Here is a 21,815-nt window from a genome sequence, read left to right as displayed (position 1 = left end):
ATCGTCTCCAGAGGCAGATAAGATGAGGGCACTGACACCCACGCCAGTTAGCTTAGCACAATGAATGGTAGTGGATGGGAAGTGTTAGCATCAGCTAGCTCAGGTTCAGGATGTCGGTGTGTCCCGCAAAGTACATTCGATAATGTTTGGCTGAGGTATGCTAGTACTTACCTTCCACTACCAGTCACTGGGCTAAGCGAACTACCATGGGTCTCAGCTGGCTCTGGGCACGATGGACAATTGTGTGTATTTCCCCCCAAAATTGTCAAGTTCCTTTAAGTACAAGTTTTCCTTGTCATCTGCAGTATTATGTGGCATTACTGAAATCGGGATTACTGGGTTTATATTCTCATGACAATTTCTCAACAAATCCCAACAGTTTGTCCAAGATTGAAGCAGAAGGAGCAGCGAAAGGGATCAGACAATCCAATATGGTCCGAAGCTGCCGGGTCGCCTGTGCTTTGACCCTGGGACAAGAGCAGCAGGCGGCAGGACAAAGACGGGAGACGGACGCTTCTCCAGATCCCCTAAATTACTTTTCCTGTCAAATCTCTGCAGACAAGATTGAGGCTGTCAGTCACTCGCTTTTAATTTGAGGGAGAACTTGTTCTACCACCTGTTCTGTGTCCTATAAATTGCAGCGTGTCTTTAATAACTCGCTTCCAAGAGATTTGCATAATGGCAAAGTAGAAATTAGCCTAATTAGCAAGTGGATAGTATCCAATTATCATGATGGGAAGTTGTGCCACGCACAATGAGCCAATTCATTGTTCTTCTTCATGGATGTTCCACATTAGAAAGCAGAGAAGGACCTCCTGCTGGGACCACGAAAATGGAAACCTGTCCTCGTCTCTACACGTCCAAACTGGCAGGATGCGGCGACGCCTTCGCCAAACACTCACAAATGGAACAAGGCAGCAATCAAAGTGATGTGACTCATGAGAAACACAAGGTTCTCTACACTGAACTGGTCTGGGATTAGAACGTGTTCTCAGGCCCACCTCCGTCTCCCACCACCAGGGGAGACGTCTCAGGGGCGCCGATTGGTTCTGACGGCGTTCCTCTGGGGAAGCTGAGGATTCCACGCTGTGCCGGTTCTCTCAAAGACACAAGTGCTGCGATGGTTCTCCTGAGTGATGAAAGAACGCGGCCGGGAGCGCAGGAACCCTCACAGGACGACGAGTCGAGTGAGGAGTCACACGGATGTCGTGGAGGTTCTTAACAGCGTCTCCCTGGAGCGCCACCCCTTCAGACCAGGCCGATCAATACACTAAAGCTCTCGGTCTAATCCGGATAATCCAGTTCTTCTGATGTAATAATCTCCATAACATACAGAAATAAGATGCAGAGGTGCAGGTCTACAAGGTGTTGGCAGGAAATCAGCCGCTGACTCGTTAAATTTACGATGGAATATTTTTTTAAATTTTAAGGAGATTTTTTTTCCGCTGTGTTGATTTGAGCTTCTGTGACTCGCAGCCTGTTCGGTCCTACCGGCTTCTCCCACGTTAAGAGTCCCGAAGTTTAAGAGCCCAGTGTCACGTCCCCTGGGTCACTGGCGCGGCAGTGCGTCTCTACGTTGGAGTCAGGAGAGGAACCGGTGACCTCCTGACCTCTGCAGGCTCCGAGTCTGAAGCTGCTGACTGAATACCATCGATCATCTCGTGAACCCTGGTGAGCAGCACCGCGTCACCGTGGCTGCCCGGCGCTGCGATCATGCAACTGCAGAACAAAGTTTTCAGTTTGAAAAGTACAATAATGTTCCAGGTATGGAAGTATTTTTGTCAAAAACTAAAATAAAATACTGGATATTTGTGTTCTTTTAATGCTGGTTGAAGTTTGAATGGAAAGCAACTGGAGTTGACATGAAGTTACTGATCACTTTAACAGATACGTCTGATCGGTTCCTCGATCACTGCTTCCAAACGACGGGAGGAAAAATGATTCGTTAGCTTCTCCCCAAAATGTTTTTTCTAAAATGAAGTTTTTTGTTTGAAGTCACAATCTTTTTGCTGCTCCAGGATGTACAAAACTGATGTCAACATCAGTAAATAGCAGCTATCAGACAAGTCCGATCTCAGAGAGAAATATCCTGCAGTACTCTTGCAATACTATTGTTAGGTGAACTGCAATCCTAGCGTCTGGACGCTACAATCAAAGACAGCCAACATCAGGAACATCTTGCTCGTGGTGGAGACGCCAAAGCTTCCAGAGCCATAAAAAAGGAATCAAAGTGTTGTTTGGATTTTTAATGTTTTTTATTTATCAGTAACATTCTATAAAGAAGTACATTCACACTCACAGTATGATACAGGACCTATTACATAGTCTGTTGCAAAAACAAGGCATGTAGAAGACAAGGGAGGATCTAGGGAGACGTACCAGGAGCTTAACGTGTCCATGACGACATTTTCCCAACACTTCTAATGAGATGACTTCAAATAAGAAAAGTTCCCAGCGTTGTCGTTGGGGGATTCTAACACCGGCAGACGGTAAAGCTGATAGAGTCGCGTTTGAGAGGACGGGAGACGCCCGCCACACAAGAACCAGCACAGAAGTAGCAAATGTAAACAATTTCAACTGTATTCAGTCACGTCTGAGTGCTCGCTCGTCCCTCGGGTCCGCGGATCAGGGCTCCAGCTCCCTGCACTTTTTATGGAGGAGGAACTACAGTGCAGTTAATGGCTGTGATGGTCCCTTTTTGGCTTTGATGTTTGGCCTGTCGGAACTAAAGATCCATCCACCAATACACATGAACAAGATGTTTCTGAGTGTGGCTGTCTTGTCTATGACACAAGCAAATCAGAAGAGGTTAAAAAAATCAAACAACTGAAACTGAGCGACTGACAAACTCCTGACAGAAGCAGGCAGTTGATGAGCGGAGACATGGAGCGGAAGCAGAGGAACGGTTCTCTCTCAACTTACCTGCAGCTACGGGCGTTACTAGGGGTGTGACTGGCGTCTGCATGGATGGCGAATGGCTCACGCTCTCACTTGCGCAGCACAGTGAGGATTGACAGCATACAGCCCCGCTAGGATTGTATGGATCAGACGGGGGATCAACCAGCACCGTCTCATCAAGCACTCGAGGCGTCGGCGGGAACTCAACACCAAGGTTGTGTTCAGTGACGAATGAGGAGAAGGATGGACATGGGGGTCATGTCAATCCTTCTAGATTATGTCAGATTACAGACTCTGGAGTCCACAAGCCTCCAGGATTTCATCAGCCAATTTATGCAGCTTTAAAACTAAAAAGGTATGAATAATAAAAGATGGCGAAAAATAATGTTTACAGCTTCATCTGACAAAAACATGGCTGTAGTTCGCAGACATTAATTAACCGCATCAGCAACGGCGCTGTAATTATAAAAATTGGTAGTTCATTAGCCACCGAATGTCTCTTTTACCTTTCAAATACTCAGAAACTTGACTCTTGACCTCAAGACTACTCGCTACTTCTGTGACTCCAGGATGCAGAAAAACCCCCACGGATGTTCTCGGACAGTTTCGCCGTCGATAGCCATCGGTCTCCGTTAGCGTGCAGCTAAATGCCCGTGGCTGGCACTTCCTGCATCCTGGAGTCACGACGAAGTGAGGCAGGAGGCAGAAGCATCTTTGAGAGTGGAAGACACCTACCTGAGAGTACTTGAAAGGTGAAATCAACTGTCAAGATGAAGCATCGCTGTGACGAGTCCAGCTGATGCTTCATCTGTAGGGTTCTAATTTCACATCATTTATTTCCTACACTTAAAAAAAAAGTAAAAAACACTGAACAAGATTAGCTCTAAATCTGTGCTGCCCACCTCTCGTGGCCACAAATCTTTAGTAGTCAGACTTGTGGAACATTAATTATCGGTCGAACGCATCATCTCTCCAGATGTGTTCGTCTGTCAGGCTGCAGCCAGAAGTTCTCAGAGGCTTTAAACACTGATGAAGTTCAGGAGGTTCAGCGGATGGATCCTACAACCCACAGCGTCCATAACAACCGCAGGAGGTCAAACCTGCAACCTGAACGACAACACCTCAAACTCAGCCGGCTGAACGGCTCGTCGGTCACTGGTGGGGACGGTTTGATTCCACCAGCCTGGGTTTCACTCGACAAACCCATCTGACCCGATCCAACTTCAACTCAAATATCAAACTCGTTAAGTAACGAGGGACTGCGAGGGTTCCAGAGCGGCAGGTTCTTCTTCTCCTGCGCCGAGGACACGAGACATGAACTCACTGTAGAAACTGGTCGTCCTTGAATAGATTCTATGAGTCACAAACAGCGGTCTTACATGAACTAGCAAAAGGTTAACCCATTCACATTGAAGGAGCTGCAGGAAGTGAACAGAGGCACAGAAGCTTATTGCTGCCACCGATGTCGTACACGTAGAAATACTGCACTTAGATATTCACATTGTTCTATGGAGGCTAACTTCTGCCTGGAGCTAAACTGCATGCAGCGGGACTGCTTAATTAAGACAAATGCAAACTAATTCTCGCGTTCTATGAGAGTGGATGTTGACGTCGGCCTCCACGGTAAAGTGCACAGTCCACAAGAACATGTGAGACTTGGTCTCAACAATCAAGAAAAAAAAAAAAAAAATCCGGAAGCTTTGCATTGCAGTGTCAATGGCCGACGAGAGTCCATGGTCTCAATGTAAACAAAAAGGCAAAGAGCCGCAACTTTGGAATTTCAAGTGTGGTCTGTTCCCTCCTGACTGGAGTTCATCAGCCGGCTGGCGAGCGCAGCGCCAGGCACCGGCCGTCACCGCTGAACCGGAGTGACTTATGAGTCCCGACCACTTCAACGTTCTCCTGCTGCGACACCGGGGTTCAACTCACTGACTCAAATTTATTTAGACGGCCTCTCTGTTAAAGGTTCTGTGTGGAACGTTCAGTGCTAGTAGAGGCTGCTCCAGCACCAGTCGGTGTTCTTGATGTCAGGCTCTGAACTAAATCCTGGTTCTGTTGTTCTAGTTGAACCAGAACTCTTACTAGTCACGCTTGCGTTTGCCACTACTGGCACTTTTGTCCTTTGAGTTCCAACACAGTCCTTACTGGTGAGACTGGTGGAACCAAAGGCCTAACTGGTATGATTCTTGATGCACCAGAGGGTGAACTAGCGGCAAGAAAGACGGAACCGCCATAACAACAAACAGACACTCGAACTCTGCGGCTTCCTGCACCAGAAAATCCTCTTCTGGATCCAAGCAGAGAGTTTGAGCGGCTGAACGCCGACCTGGGAAAAACCAGGCGCTGACAGGAACTGGATCCGTCTCCCCAGTGACCTAAATTCATGTAACATTCCTATTAGCTATCTTGCTAGCTGAAAAAAACAACACTGCCAGCTCTTCAAACATGCTGTCACTCGTGTAACTGTGTGTGTGTGGGGGGGGGGGGGGGGGGGGGCGCGACCTTCCAGTACGACTATCACAGAACTTGCACACGACCCCAGATCACTAAGGTGGGTTAACACATCGAGTTCCAACACAGAACCTTTGCGTAGTTGCCAGGGAGGAAGGCGGCAGCTGAAGCCCTGGACTCCGCCCTCGCCAGCACGTCTCATCTGTCCACTGACGCGCCATTGCTCCAGGTTCCTCGTGGTCATATTGCTTTGAGTGCCGATGGAACTACGGCGGTTCTATGCAGCTGTGTTCTTTGTGGACACAGTGAGTTGGAAGGTTTTGCTCCTCTTATGGAGGTTACATTCTCGGGGGGGGGGGGGCAGGAGACACCTCCCTGGGTTTGACTTGCATAAGGTTCGTTAGGGTGCAGCAGCTGAAATCGCCACCGCCACCGCCGGGCTCAGGGTTCAGAACCAGACTGGACCTACTTTTTCCACCTGATTGAGTCACAGGAGAGCCAGAACCTGGACTCAGCGTCTCGCTGGCGTCAAACTGGCAACAGAAGCAACAACTAAACTGCTCACTGACTTTGGGAACCAAAACAAAAATCTGACTGAGCTCTGCTTTTCAACGCCGCGCGGTGGAGCTCCTGGGAACAGGAGAGGAGCTGGACGGGGAGGGGAGGGCAGGGGGAGGCTCCACAGTACTGGGTCGTCACACCAGAGACTCCTCTAAGACTTGCCTGCGCTGGCCACAAACGGGACTGAGCCGAACAGGTCCTCTGGGGGGAGGGGCTTGGCGGTGGAGGCCGCAGACGGCAGCCGGTCGGCCTCCACGCTGGTCGTCCTCTCCACTGGCTTTTCTGTGGAGGAGAAAGTCGATTAACCACATCAAACCCACCAAGTCTCAAACCCAGAGTTGTTCAAGCTCCAGCTGTTTTCATCACCGTCTGATGCTGGTTGTCTTCCCATTTAATTTTCAGGAAAATTTCCAGCAAACCCGGGAAATGTCATGAAAAGAGGAAAAACAACCTCAAGCGAGCGTAACGCCGTTTCCCTGACGTCACCTTGGAATTCTTTGGTATCAAAACTGCAAACTAACCAATGCAAACACAAAGATGGAGGAGGTCACTTGCTTGCTCTCAGCATGTCGAACTCCCGGTCGATCAGTTCCTCCTCCGTCAACTTAGAAAAGTTGTCCTCCCCGAAGGGGTTCCAGCCCGACATGTCGGGGGGGTTACTGACTGTGCTGTTGCTGCTCTGAGAGGGCGGGGTTACCCCATCGAGAGGGTTTCTACTGTGGACAGATTCAACAACAACAACACGCTTCAGTGAGGAGAAGCCCTCCAGCTCTAAGTTACAATCACAGCCACAGTCTAGAGGGCGGAGCTGCAGGGCTGGAGGTTACCTGGGGTTGGAGTATGAGGGGTCCACAGGTGAGGGGACCCCCATCGGACCAGTTCCAGCAGTAGGCGTGGTCACGCTATAGGAACCTTGAGGGATCTGGAACTCGAGAGGGGAGGACAGGTAGGGAAGGTGCTGCTGCTGCTGCTGCTGAACAAAAGCCTGTTGGTACTGCTGCAGCTGTTGGGGGGGGGCGAGAGGGAGAAGAGGGGGGAGGGAATGAGGGACGGAACTTTGATTTCATGGCACACAATGATGACCAAAGAGATGATGAAATGTTGTTAGAAAGCAGTTCTGGATTTGGAAAGCTGGAGGTACAGTGGGGGGGGGGGTTACAGTCAAACAGCACAGAGAACGTCAAACTGAACACAGGAGCCAAACATTCACCTGTTCTACAGCTGCACGTCGACTTGGTGGGTTCACCACTGAGACACTGAACGCAGAGGTGTGGGATTATAAAGGTCATGTTGTAGAGAAGCGTTTGATAGAGGACTGCTAACAGTTCCCATCCACTACCATTCATTGTGCTAAGCTAACTAGCGTGTGTCTCGTCTCCATGACGCAGCACGGAGGAGAGCCTCCCTCTTCCTGTCTGACTCTGACGACGAACAGCAAGACTGTTTCCTAAAAGGTGGGGGGGACGCTGCCCTTCTGGTTTCTAATTGTGGTTCAAATAAAACTGGGGTGACGTCGTCAAACCAAGTCAGAAATGTACAGCACCCAGAAAAGCTTCTTCCTCAGCGTCTAAGTTCACAAACCAAACACCGATTCCTGAACATCTCTCTGCTTTCCTGGGAATCAGAGACGTGAGTCTGAGAGGTGCCCTCTTCCCCTGCCTGTGAAATGCTTCATATGTCAGGATGCAACTCAGAGGAAACTGCTTGGTTTCACCCTCTGTTCCATCCCCTTGTGGCTTCACTCGGACCAGATTGCATCTGAAATAAAGCAGATGGTACTCATTCGGCGGTAAACCAGCTAAAAATTGTGCCGCCCATATTTGGAGGACCTGTTTGTGTGTTTGATGCAGTATCTGCGTAAATACTAGTTTTCTGAATATTTGGACCGAGTCAGTAGGAAGTTTGAGCGTCTGCTTGCAACGTTGCTTGGCACAGCCGTTCATGAGTGGACTGCAGAGGACTGGCTGCCAGTGCTCAGAACAGAGAGAGCAATTTTAGGCCATTCTGACATTAAATGAAACATTCGGCTCCCTGTTACTTCCTGCTGGGTCTCCATGTGTTTTACTGTCATTTGCTCAAACTATTTGCAGCAGAATTGGATGAAATCTCCTGCTTGTAATTCTGGTAGGATGTGAAGTTAATTTGTACCCTCAGATGCTTTAATGTGCTTGAAGTTGAACAAAGCAAATTCACTTTCAGGGGTTTTCATTTCAAGTCTTTGCAGCTTTTACGACTTCTGTTTTTGTTTTTGATGAACATAATTGTGATCATTTGGACTGAATCCTCCTTCTTGTAGCTTTTAAAAACCGCGCCGTTCATCCAAACCTGGCACATCTCTGCAACAAAATATTAGCATTTCAATAAACTCTCAACTAAATGTGGAGCCCGGCAGCTTTGGCACCAGGTCCAGCCCTCCAACCGAACTCACCATGGCAGCGTACTGGGCCTGGGCAGCAACCTGCTGCTGGTACATGGGCTGCATCATCATCTGCTGCTGCTGCTGCTGCTGCTGCTGCTGCTGCTGGAGCAGAGCCTGCTGCTGCTGCTGCTGCTGCTGCTGCTGAAGCTGGAGGGACTGCTGCACAGCCTGTTGGTACTGAGAAGGGCGGGAGAGCGATTCAGACATGGGGGGGGGGGGGGGGGGTTCCAGAGAGCAGCGGCAGAGTCAGGACCTTGAGATCAAGGTTCCTGCGTTTGTCGGTACCTGGAGGTATTGGAGTTGCTGTGCATTTGCATGTTGTTGCTGCAGAGCTTGTTGTTGTTGTTGGTGGTGGTGGTGGTGGTGGTGGTGGTGATGCTGTTGTTGTTGTTGTTGCAACTGCTGCAGACGCAGGTCCCCGGGCTGCAGCTGCTGCAGGACTCTGTGCTGCTGATTGCTGGGCTGGGGTTGCACGGATGGCTGCCCTGAGCCGGGGGTGGGAGCTGTGAGGACACCAGGAGTCACCGGCTCCATCAGAACAAGCTCCGGCGCAACCAATCAGGTTCACAGTCAGATTCAAAACAACACAAACAGCTTCTCTGCAACTAAGTGGATGTTTTTAGATCATTGGAATCTGGAAAATGCTGCCGATTCTCAGACGCACGAACGTACAGACATTCGAACGCAGCATGTGAGAACCCTGGGCACCAGAACCTAAACTCAAGCTACAGGAACAAAACACAACCGTCTGACAGGCACGATGGCCCTCCCTGGACAGACCTTTTTGGCCGTTACTGACGGGCGCAGAAGGCACGCTCATCTTGACAGGAGTGACGGTGGCGAGCGGCAGGACGTTGCTGTTGGCTGCTTTCGGCCTCTGACGGGGAGCGATGGAAGTTTCTGTCGGGCCCACAGAGTCCGTTATCCTGGGGAGAAGGAAAGGGTTGGTGTGAGTCACCGCACCCACAAACTCAACGCCAGTCTACAAGTCTGCAGGAATTCTACCACTGTTATTATCGGTCAACTGAAGCAAAGAAAGAAAGCCAATGTTTCAAACAAGTTTAAACAAAACTGGCACAAGTGGAGGCAGAAAACCAATAAACCCCCTCAGGTCTGAGCAGAACGAACAGGAGATCCACGCTGATCTTTCAACAGCAGGTGGATTTAATCCAGCATTTCCACTTCATGGCATTAGGGACAGATTGATGGGATGGCGACGCAGGTCAAGCGTTGCCATGCGGTTGGAGAATGAATCGTGAAACTCCTGCGTTCGTTGGTACCTCATATTATCCTGAAGCTCATGTTAGCATCTGTTAACTTTACCTTTCAACAGAGCTTTGTTGACGTGCGTTACCTCGAGTTACTTGTGAACGGCTGAGTGGAAATCTTGGAATTATTTCTATCAGGGATGCAAATGTAACCCAGCGGCTGAATGATGTCACTTCTAGTTGTAAATGTGACTGAATTCGTTCCAAATCCAGGACTGAACCACGTTAACGGTCACACACTCAGTACTGTTAGTAGTAGTAATTGTGGTACCTGGCTTTCGTCATACTTTTCTTCGCAGCCACCTCGCTGGCCGTTAGCGGCTCTGGTAACGTCGTGGGGATGGGAGAGCTCTGGAGGGAGCAGGACAACACCAGAGCTTCGTTAGAAACCACAGAACCAACACACTTCGACGGCTTCATTCTGCTGACTCACAAAGAGATTTGGCACTGGACATTCTTTCCCAGCTAACTTGAAGGCAAAGTAGGAGACTTGATAGATGTCCGGTCTCTTCTCCTGGTCTGGTTCGAGCATATATCCTGGAAGAGGCAGACTAGGAATTAAACCTGGCCTGATCCGCAGTGGAACTCACTGGATGTGCATCACTCTTTGGCCACTTGGTGGAGCTGTTGGTCAAATTATTTCTGGAGGGAAGTACCATCACAAGATGTTTTCAGGGAAGTAAAACAAAGAGACAACAACTGTCAGTGCAGGACCGGTCCAAACAGGCTCGGCTGAGTCAAAGCATGACCGTTACAGACCGGCCTGCTGGCGGGGGCTCATCAGAGCCACCTTACACCTGAGGCCAACGAAAGCTCCAGCCCAGCGCCAGTCAACACACCAGAGACTGAAAACCTGAAATCTGAATAATAAGATCTTGAAAATAGAAATCATTGATCCTCTGTTCAACCTCGTTAGTTTGCATTATTTACTTTGACATGGTTGAGCCAACAGTTCCACGATGGGATCAAATCACTGTCTACAAATCCATAAAGAACTTGATAAGCACCACCACATTTTCCACAGCCGTGGTTTATTAACAGCAAAAAAGTAGCTTTTCATCGCGTCAACACCGACCCACACTGTTGCCTAAAACAGAAATCAAGGTTGAACAAAGTTGAAATCCACATAAAAGCAGGAACTTACTGATTAAGCAGTGCAACTTGAAGGAGAATTTTGAGTTATCTGGAACAATAAAGGTTCCGTCACATATGGCAACTTGACTCTCCCCAAATGGAAGTGAGAAGAAACACAGCTTGTACAACAAGCATCCAAGTGCCTGAGGAAACAGAAGATAAGAGTGTGGTTACACACCTGAATCAAGTCTAGGACTCCAGCTGATAAGAGACACCACAATATCAAAATGTCTGTTTATGTTCCTAAAACCCAGTCATTGAAAACAAAACATTTTCTACAAGACCGTTTCTTTTAAACCCCTGTGTTTTTATTTGATGAAAGACACAGAAGAGTGAAACATGTACAGAAAGACAAGATCAGAATCTGCAGATGACAATAAAGATATTCACACCACCTTCACTGCTCCAGCTCATGAGACTTAAACTGCTTTTGTTTGTAAAACATGATTTTTAAAAAGCCAAAATTGCTGACATCACATAAATATGCACATGGAGGATCTATCAGCCTTGGTGTCGCAGGACGGGGCTGTTTTAAGCAAATCACTGAGGCGTAAACTTGAGTGCTTCTGTCCTGCTGTACGCTCGAGCAGATTCTGTTGTATTTCTTTACAAAGTTCTGGTAAAAAGGTAAAAGTAAGCGACTAAAGTGTGTCTGAGTATAAAACTCGTTACCAGACAAGTGTTTAAGCCCTGTAGAAGCAACCAGATATTAAGAAAAACAACAACAACATCATCAGAACAGGCGGGGAACACCAGTGTGAGGCGGTGTGCGTAGCAGCAGGGTTTAAAACATCTGGCTAAACATAGAACAGGAAGTGAGAATGCAGGAGGTAGTTGACAGGAAGTTGGTGTACAACCACGAGTCGTCTTCTCCCTCCAACGAGAGGAATACGACCGAATGATCTCCTCGCAAAGACAAACTTCATCCTCAGCGCAAGACACCAAATTGTGACTAAGTGAAAGGCAAATTACACTTTCAGGGAGAGAAAATATCCTTCACAGTTCTAAATGTCACCAGCAGAAACACAATACAGTGTAACAACAAATTCAAATTACTGCTAAACTCCTGCGTGGCGGCTGGCGTGCCCACTCCAGTTCTGTAGTAGTACTACAGTAGTACAACCATCACATGTCCTGATTTTCTGGCCTCAAACTTGATAGTGTAGTGTTTGTTCTAGTGACAGCAACCATGTTTTAAGAACCTGCAGAACAGTGGCACGCTTCAAAATACTCCACGTGCCTGCTCGTACTTCTCACGCCTGGAAGGTTCATGTGCCAAATGTATAAAAAGAAGAAATGATGGAACTTTGTAAATCCTTTGGGAGGTTCCACAGTTGTGAGACATAAAATCCTGTTCAAGTCAAAGTCCTGGGTTGTGAGTTCATTGTGCTGCTAAATGACATAAATCCCTCATATCACTGCGTTTTTGCCTGCACAGTGTTTGAGGAACGGTTCCCCTTTTTATTTCACAGTTGTAAAACTGACATGAAGACAAAGTGGAATAAACACAGTAACGATGTAACACCTATGTTAGCTCGTAGGTTTGATTTCCTGGTTTTAGTGCCTGAATTCACTCGGCTCTGTGAAATGGCCGCTGTCCAAGCTCTTCTTCCTGCCTCACACCTTCAATACGCTCCCGCTAAATAGGACTCGCCTGATTTGATGTCCTCAACTGGGCCTAATTATCTGAAATGGAGGGAAGGTAGAGGAGGACAGGGGGGAGGAGGAAGGGAGCTGCTTCATGCTGTCAATGACTTTCCTCAGTGGGGGATGAGATAGAGAGCTGGAGGAAGAGAGGAGGAACCTGTCGGGCAGAGTGACACACACACACACACACACACACACACACACACACACACACACACACACACACACACACACACACACACACACTCTTACCCATATATCAGCCTTAGTGGTGATTGCTTTCCCTGCATACAAGTTAATCATCTCCGGCGCCCGATATGAGAGGGTGGTGTACCTGAGCGAGAACGACAACAGGAAGTAGTTAACGGCAGGTCAGAGTTCCAAAGACTAAACACCAGAGGCAGGAAACAATGAAGTACATCCACATAATTACTGGAGATAAAACACAATTATGAGGTATTTGTAGCCTTTCAACTGCTACTTCGTACTGGACTCCACAATATCATCAGCAAAACTGATTTTCTATCTTCCAAATGATAAAACGTTCACTCATCTCAAGTCACGTGTGGATTTGGCAGCGTTACTTCCTGCTGCATCACTGCAGCGAACGGCGGCGGATGGATGATCCCCAAATTGAGTGATTTTAAAATCAATTCATAACACATTTTAATTCATTTAACTGTAGCTTTTTGTACTACTGGATGCCACCTCTATCTATTTGGAAGGTGGCATCCAGCAGCCAGCTGCCGGCAGCTGCTTCAGAGAGAAATATTCACACAACGTACTTCTTAATCTCGTCCTCCACGGCAGTCACGCCATCTTTATGTGGCTGCAAAACTTTGTGAGTGGCGCTGCCGAAGTCACACAGCACGTAACTGCCCTGGTCGTTCAGCAGGATGTTTTCAACCTGGCCAGGGAACAAACAGGTTTTAGCGACACAGAACAGGGATCAACATTCAGCGCTCATCTCAGTCCCAGTTGGTTCTATTCAGCATCTTTAGAGTCACAACGAACAATGTGAGCGTCTCTCAGTGGAACGCGAGATGTTTTGTATTTGAGGAGACAACAGGTTTCATGACAGGTTTCAGTGAGGCTGAGCTAGATATCCCAGCCTGGCTGCATGCTTCAAGTCTACAGCCTCCAGGTTTCCTTTCATTTTCAGAGCGACAGTGAGGAAACGGTTCCATACGCAAGACGTGAGCCGTCTCCTGCTGCGCTCACCTGCTGGATTTTCAAACCCTGATAAACTCACTAAAAGAAGATGATTGATCGGTTTCCCACGGCGAGTTCTTGAGGGGTTGCCGGTCTGTTTTTTTTCATCCCGTTAACATTTTTTAAGAATGTGTTTCATGCAGGAACACAAAGAGGCTGGATTTGTGGCTGACATGCATGACGACATCAGCTCGTCGTCAGTACTGGTGAACTCATCCGTGGCGGTCTGGTGGCTGACAGCCCGGCCCGCTTCCGCTCAATGTCTCGTCATCTTTCCTCATCTGTTGTTCATGATGAGGAAATAACGCAGTAAATATTATCTTGAGGGGCTTTTCCAAATGTTGCTGGGAACAAACTCAACATTCACATGTTCATCATGTAAATATCATGGAGACTTGTTTTTTCACAGATCAAATTGTACGTATCTGTTACCAACGGAATCAGCGGTCCTAAGATCACCACCGTCGATCCAGCAGCAGCAGCAAACTGGACACCAGCCACACATCAGCAGCTTCAGCAGGGTTTATGTTCATTGACGCTGTGGCCCATAAATCACTGTGTCGACCGCAGGTTGAGTGACAGCTGATTAAAACCTCGCCGCTGTTATGGCAACCAGATGTTTTGGCCAGTGGTGAAGCAGTTTGGGACAACAAGGCACCAAACTTGACTATAATGAGGGTTTTCCTAGAATGCCTGATATCTTAGTCCAAACAATTCATCAATTTATCGGGACAAATTACGCAAGACGTAGCGCGAGATGGAAACAGAAGGAGCAGAAAGAAAACGAAGATGAGGGACACTTAAAAGACACAGATCTGGAACTTCAGGGAGCAGGAAGACAGAGAAGCCGTTGTGGGAGACGCGACAGAGAAAAAGAAGAAAGACCAAAACAGGCAACGATAAAAGGAAAAACAGCTGATGAAAGCATCAGCGAGTGTCACATTATTGCAGCCAGCTCAGGGTCCCGGGTTTTCTGCACTCTCACTTCCCCTGGTGCTGCGTGACTGGGGCTCCATGGTCTTTTGTGTCCCTGCGATGTTATGTAAGCCATGTAGGCTGAACAGATAGACGGCGAACAGAGGACAGGCCTGTTGAGCTGAAGGGGCCGTTCTGTTTAGAGGCTTGTCCAACTGGACAGAGTACAGCAGCCCACTGATGGGGCACTGAGGAGAATTCAACCAGGCAGGGAAATTAGCGCCGGCCTCCGAGCATCAGCAAAGTAAGCGTAAACCTATTCTACAAGTCAAGTCAGCTGAAAGTCAGGGAGGAATTCGGAGATGGGCCGGCCGCTCTGGAGAAAGTTGGGTACTCTAGGAGGAAAGAGAGGAAATTGAGGTGCCTGAACAACAAACAGGTGGGGGCAGCGGACAAGAGGAAGGGAAGGAAATGAGAACACAAGCTGGCAAAGGAAGCGGGGAGCAGGACAGGAAGCAGAGGGGTTGAAATGAGCACTTAAACCAAAGCAATACTCCTTCTGATGACAAAGCAGATTCGAATCCCTCAGAAATCAACTGAAGTCTCGTTCAGCTCAGGGCCAAATCCAGAACCCCCCCCCCCGGCGCCTCCTCACCTTGAGGTCTCTATGGATGACGGGGGTCTTGCACTGGTGCAGGCGGGCCACTGCCTCGCACGTATCACAGAAGATGTGGAGGACCTCCGCCTCGCTGAAGCCCACGTTCAACCTCTGGTTCATCTGCTTCACCACCTGACCCGCTGAAACAGAAGCGCCGGGACACGGTCAGGACTGAGAACCAGTTGAAGAACAGACACAAACCAGTACGTTACTGGTTTTCCAGCTGGGATCTCAGTCAGGTGGCCCGTAGAAATCAGGTTACGTCAACGCTTTACACTTTAAACTTTGTCCTTTACTTCAACAAAAGAAGCAAAGATTGAGTAAAACAGTGAAATTTGCAGGACCAAAACTTCCTAGTTGAATATTATTTATGTGTGGTATAACAAGTGCTAAAAATAAGTAAACCAACTCAGACGAAATTGTGTTCATTCATCAACGGGCACAAAATGTAGTTGGTTGCTTTTCAGGAGGCTGTGACGGAGGAGAGACAAATCTCTGTCGCGTGTCTGAACTTGGCTGTACTCTAACAGGGAGTCAGTACCTTTACAGTACTCCATGAGGATGAGTACTTCCCAGACACTGTCCGACACAGAGGTGATGGCTGAGTCCAGGTAGCCCACGATGTTCTTATGGCCTGAGAGCTCCTTCTGCAGACAGGGCGACAACATGGCAGCGATGAGCAAGGAGGGGAGGAAATCACCCCAACAACACCATTCGTCGCAGTCACCAGGAAGTAAAAACACACAGAAACATCAGAATCTCAACTTTCTGTCAGTCCTTGAACGAGTCACGCTGTGACGGACGCTCCCACGTCAACCTGAGCAATTCTAAGCTGAGAATTTCATATTTTGCAGGCATTTCAATAACTACTCATTATACACACACACACACCACTGTGGACACAGACAAGTTTGTGTTTGGCTGTAAAAATGTTCAGTGTGTCAGTAGTTTTCAGCAGTAATGGGCACTCCAAGACACAAATAACTGAGTCACTGTGTTACACTGAAGAAAAAGTGACCTTTCACGACTTTCAGTCACGATGCTTCCACAGAGGTGCCGGACTTCACGCTACAGAAACAAAATGAGTGAAAACCTGACAGGAGAGAAAACAAAACAACCAGTGGGCAGAACGTGCTTGGGGATGGGAGGGTTAACTTGAGAAAGGACATATAGTTCCAAACTCCAGACAAGGAAAACACTCCAGGAAGATACAGAGGCAGTTACATGTGTGTGCTGAGAGTCGCTGCTGGTGAGAGTGCACGTTCGGACTTGTGTCGGTTTGCTCCGTTTGTTCGGCAACTTCTGCTTTTGAATGTAAACTTGTAAAAGGGCAGAGGATGTTGTTATGATGCCATGTGAAGCCCTTTGAGACAAACTGTTTGTGAAAACGGGCTCTACAAATAAAATTGCCTTGCCTTGCCTTGCCTAAAAACGAAGCAGAGTAACTGAGGTCTGGAACAAAGAGAAAACACTGAGGCCCAGGATAAGTACTTCAACTCTGCCTCATCTACCACAACTCAACGACTACTAATTGAGTCCATTATGAGTCCTAGAACATTTGCTTGTATCTCGTCGGAGGCAGAAATGGTGCCATACTCCTTAAGTTCTGCAAATCTGGAGAGCAGAAACCATTTCAAAATCAACACTGGGGCTGTACTCAACTCAGGAGGTTCTGCGTCTGGTCAGTCCGGTGGCGCGGCTATGCTGCTGTGCTAGCTGGCCTCGGCCCATGACAACAACTTTCTTGGCTGAATCAAAAGTCTCTGTTGTGATTGACCTTGAGTTGTCATCGGTCACGGCAGCACTGAGGGCCCACCGCTACAGCAGCTTAGCGTCTGCACACTGTAGGCTCTACCGGGACTGCGACCAAATTAACGGCTGCCTTGAAGATGCGTTGAATGCACGCCAACAGAAGTTGTACAACAGCTGAATTCATCTCATCTTGAGGGCCGGGTAAGTACAAATGATCCTGCAGCCAAACTCAAGCGAGGAAAGAGGGTCACGCCCTAATAAGTCATTGTTTTGCCCTGTTGGGTTGGCACTTATGTCGAGAAACTTCATTCAAAACTCTCTCATTCTAGAGAAAAGTAGCAGGTGTGACTGCACCCTGACGCATCCCTGTAGAGGTTAAAGCTCCAGTGGTTCAATCCAGCCTCATCTTTACAGTCAAGCTGCTGTGTGTAAGTGGACTGAGGCTTGTATTTGTCCGAGTGCCAACACCAGGCTCATCTTTGAGCTCCGCTAATTGTTCTCATCTCGGCTCAGTCGCTGGAATGAAGAGCAACAGCGTATGTTGGTTGTTACGTGCCAGCATGAGCAGAGCGACCGCTGCGTGTTGTGGAAACCGACACACCTACGGCAACGTCCCTACAGGCCAGAACCATGTCAACATTTAAGGTCAGGCGTGAGTGTGTGTGTGTGTGTGTGTGTGTATTATGCATTGTTCCAGCTGATGAGGCAGCGAACAGACACACAACGCCAGCCAAACAGCTCAGAGTAAGCTGTTCATTGACACACCAGGGTCAAACGTTCAAGACAAGACATCTGCTGTTGTCCAAGTCCAAGTGTCTGTGAACGTACAGACAAGAGGTGCTGAATGATACACGGTAGCATGAATAGTCTGATCATGTGACTGCCAGCTCTGTTTGATGGATCAAACGTGTTCGTCAATGAACCAGGTGCATTAATACAATGTCACTGAGCACACAGCCAAAAGCTTCCTGCTCTCGCCAGACCAGAAAGGCTGGAAAACAAAACGGGTTCTGACGAGAACGTTTGCATCTCGCTTTTACCAGAACACCTTTACAAAAGGTCTCTTGTCGCCTTTTAAACAGTCAGTAGGAACTTCAATTAAATTCCTGAAAACCAACGGTGTAACAAACGGTAGCTTTTAGTGCAAATTAAGACCCCAGTGCAAATGTGAGAGAGACTGAAAGTAAGAGAACTATCTTAATAATAATATTATTATTAATCATGATAATTTGCATTCAAGCCCCAACTCAAACACGGCATGTACCAGAGTTTCCTTTGATTTTCTAAAATTGTTGTGTGGTTTTCTTCAGGTTTTCTGGGTTGTTTGGACCTGTAACGACCTCCATGTCAGCTGGATCTGAACAGATTCGTCACACCAGACCAGACGTGTTTCATCCGTGGTGTTTATTAACACGTCAGTTAAACAAAAGGGTTTCCTGTGTTCTGGCTATGACACCAATGATACATCCCTCTGGCTAGAAACTCAGTAAAACACAATCAGGTTCTCTCACGCAGGTCTAGTCCATCCATGTCTTCATCTTAAAAGTCCCCTCGCTGTCACAGAGGGGACTTTGTCATCGTCTTTGCTCCTAAGTTCCCTTTTCAGTGTCCCTCACTGTAGATTTGGGTATGAGCAGACCCAGTGGAGATCTAATAAGTGTCGTCATAACGCCGCAGAGGTGGTGGAGGTGAACTTCAAGCAGAAAAGCCAATGGTATGACCAGAACGAGCTGCTTCAAACAGCAGGATCCACTCACTCAGGAGGTGGAGCATCAACTTTCTGCGAGCTGAACCCTCCAACATGAAGGCTGCAGTGTTTGCTCTCTGATTCAGCCAAGTAAGAAGAAGCGACCTGTGAGTCACAGTGTACAAGTCCACTTGTTGTCATAGAGAGGGATGAGAAAACAGACTCATTCACAATCCGCTTAGTTCCAGCAAGACTGCTGAAATGTAGCGATCGACCATCTATGTCCTCGCCAGGTAGGCTGGCGTCTGCGAGAGCCAGTCTGACCTCGGCTTCCCAACGCTTCCAGGGGCCACGGATGCACTTTTCTGAAAATTGCTGGTCTTGTCAGGTCCTCTCAAGTATTACAAATAATGCTGAATGACCTGTGAGCTACAGTAACGGCATGAACCTGCAGGTCCAGTCTTGGGTTCAGTGATTCAGGTGAACCCTTCAAGACCTCGACTCGCTGCGGCCTGATTGTTACCACTTCAGTTTCATACCGGTGTGCCATGACCGTGTGTTAAATGTAACACTCCTGGAACAAATACAGGCAGGAGATGCGATGTATGATTTCTACCAGACGCTGCTGCTGCTCTCACCATGATCGTGATCTCTCTTTTGTAGACATTCAAGTCTGGGACGTTGTTGACGTACATCCTTTTGAGAGCGCAGCGGACGCCACTGTGGGTACGGGCCAGGAACACCACCGAGAAGCCTCCTGGAAAAACAGAGCACAAGCTAGCATTAGCTTAGCATACTTACAATGTTCTATCACAAGATCCACTGGCAAGCAGATTAAAACAGTAGCAATGAGGGATACTGATCTATGAAGCAAAGGAAAGAGCATCAACTGCCAACTGTTTTGATCATCGATTCATGGTTTTAGTATTTCTTTTTCAAGCTAAAGTCCGAAACATTCGCTGGTCTCAGCTTCTTCAATATAAGAATATGCTGCAGTTTAGTCATTCGTGACAGTCAATGAAGAGTCTTTGGGTTTTGGACTGTTGTCAAACAAAAGATTGTCATTTAAAGACGTGACTTCAGCTTCTAAAATCTAAATCTAAATGACATCGTATGGCCTAAACAGTCCACTGATTAATCATGATCATAATCAGCGGATTATTCAATGACAAGAGCAGTTTGCATGTAAATGTTTATGTATAATGTGCCTGGGTGCCAGGAGCTGTCCTTGCCGTCTCCTGTGTGTCTGGGATCAGGCAGAGCGGTGGGACGGCCCCTTGTCTCATGAGGATGAGTTACTGAGAAGTTTGTAACAAAGTCCACCAACTCGGGAGGAAAAAGACAAATCTACAATGGCATCCTTGTTGCTCGACAAGTTATGTGAGGTCAGCTGAAACAGAATGGATTTGGTTTGTGAATGAACATGAGGGGAGGAAGTCAAAATGGCCAGAGGGCGCCAAGGCTTTCATCAAAGAATGCTTTCACCTGACGCCTAACGCAGGTCTTGGAGACTGTGTTGCTGTGAAAATAAAACACAAACACCCCGAGTACGACGCACTCAGGCGGGTTGAACCTGCGTGTCCCCGTGAGGACAGTAAACAGACGATATCAGACCTGCAAGTTGGGGAGAACAAACATAAACAAACAGGGGCAGAGTATTTGCTTGTATGTAGTCACAACAGTGAGAGTTACTGTGGCGGAGGATCAGATTAGAAAGAGGGCCTGATGTCATTCTGCAGCAGCGGGGCTGACGAGGAACAACGATGGGACCAAAGACATCCTGCTCCAACAAGCGGATGATCACTAGCGGTCGAGCAGCAACCGCCAACCAAGTGCATGGTTACGTTTGGTTTGTCTCATGTGACAAAAGTTTTGAACGTGGAGAGTTAAACTGCTTCATGAAACAGCAGCTAGCAGGACGCCGCCACTGGTCTCTGAACAGAAAGACGAGCTGCGCAAATTTGCGATGTTATAGTTGCTAGCTAGCGTAACTTGCTGCGTTCATCATGTGGCGGTTTTCACAGACAACTTCAACCATATTAATAATCACAAGTGTTGCCAGGTACCGTGGTACGAAGCAGCTGAGTACCGAAAATTTTATATATATATATATATATATATATATATATATATATATATATATATATATATATATATATATCACTCCTAAGACCAGGCTTTATATTTCTAAATGATTGTTCCCTTCTCTGTACAGCTTAGACTGTGAATGGCATTACTTCCTGCATCCCCGTCATGAACAAATACACTATATCCTTTTTTCTACGAACAATGTAGAATGAGCACAGGACCTTTTGTCTGTTGATTTGAAATGTTCACAAGGGAGACAAAGGAAATGGCCAGGTGGGCGGAACAAGGTAACAATGCAGCACTAATGAGAGGGTAGCTGAAGAAACTGGAATGGAAACACTCGATCAAGAGGGGGCGAAGGGCTACTGAACAAAAGAGACTTCTACGCGGGAGAACACGGTACAAAAATGTTACAGAAGCACAGCGGTAATGGTTTCTACCAGGCGGCTGCATCGCAGCAGTTGTTGCCATCCCTGGAAGAGACGGAGACAGACTGGGAGCTAAATGTGTTTACACCTGCTGATGTCTTGATCCGCCTGCGCTCGATGGTTACTCCCAACTGCTGGGGCGGGCTTACATCGATTTCCTGTTACAGCGCAGTTGAGTGCAGAGTCGTCCAGGGATGAGCGGAGGTGAAGTAGAAAACGGAATCATTTGACACCAGTCCTGAAAGAGCTGCTTTTAAACAGCAAGAGGCACTCACTCAGACCGTACAGCGACTTTCTAAAACCCAACAATCAGATGTAAAGTAGCTTCATGATTCAGCCACATGAAAAAGCTGTTTGTGAGTCATCTTGTGCCTCTAGTTTTCCACACTGCTGTGACCCAAAGATGCACGATGCAGATGTAGTAAAGAATGAAGGCAAGAAGATGTGGGAGTCGCATTGGACCACATGATCAAATTTACCAGGCAAAATCAATTTTCTCAGGCAAACAGCCAGAACACGCACAAGCGTAAGCTACTTAGGCATGCATGGACATTTAAAAAAAAAAAAAAGAACGCTTTTGTTAAACTTTTAAGATATTTTTCTGAAACGGCTTCCATTTCCAGCGACCTTTCCTAGTGTGCAGCTCCAGTGTGTCCGCTCTCTCTCTCCTTCCTCAGCTCTCCCCGTCTCTTGTTGT

General features: G+C 47.6%; 1 protein-coding gene across 2 annotated transcripts in view; it reads right to left on the bottom strand.

Annotated features, from left to right (window-relative positions):
* bmp2k (BMP2 inducible kinase) overlaps positions 1 to 21,815 on the bottom strand; it is a 42,937-nt gene that overhangs the window by 3,690 nt on the left and 17,432 nt on the right. Inside the window, exons 2-15 of one of the 2 annotated variants that reach the window (XM_086205782.1) lie at positions 19,241 to 19,359; positions 15,705 to 15,810; positions 15,161 to 15,303; positions 13,164 to 13,285; positions 12,631 to 12,712; positions 10,742 to 10,874; positions 10,031 to 10,134; positions 9,869 to 9,948; positions 9,110 to 9,255; positions 8,615 to 8,832; positions 8,339 to 8,506; positions 6,738 to 6,913; positions 6,466 to 6,626; positions 6,073 to 6,192 (exon numbers count right to left, since the gene is read on the bottom strand). In XM_086205782.1, coding sequence (XP_086061908.1) covers positions 6,073 to 6,192; positions 6,466 to 6,626; positions 6,738 to 6,913; positions 8,339 to 8,506; positions 8,615 to 8,832; positions 9,110 to 9,255; positions 9,869 to 9,948; positions 10,031 to 10,134; positions 10,742 to 10,874; positions 12,631 to 12,712; positions 13,164 to 13,285; positions 15,161 to 15,303; positions 15,705 to 15,810; positions 19,241 to 19,359 — 1,878 coding nt within the window. The remainder of the gene's footprint in view (positions 1 to 6,072; positions 6,193 to 6,465; positions 6,627 to 6,737; positions 6,914 to 8,338; positions 8,507 to 8,614; positions 8,833 to 9,109; positions 9,256 to 9,868; positions 9,949 to 10,030; positions 10,135 to 10,741; positions 10,875 to 12,630; positions 12,713 to 13,163; positions 13,286 to 15,160; positions 15,304 to 15,704; positions 15,811 to 19,240; positions 19,360 to 21,815) is intronic. The other variant, XM_086205783.1, reaches the window with a different exon arrangement.

This window comes from Aulostomus chinensis, chromosome 6 (genome assembly GCF_037954235.1).
Source record: "Aulostomus chinensis isolate RoL2024-O1b breed Wild chromosome 6, RoL_Achi_v1.0, whole genome shotgun sequence".
In the NCBI taxonomy this organism is placed as follows: Eukaryota; Metazoa; Chordata; class Actinopteri; order Syngnathiformes; family Aulostomidae; genus Aulostomus; species Aulostomus chinensis.
The sequence above is the reverse complement of the archived record's forward strand: the minus strand, read 5'-3'. Positions and strand labels throughout refer to the sequence as shown.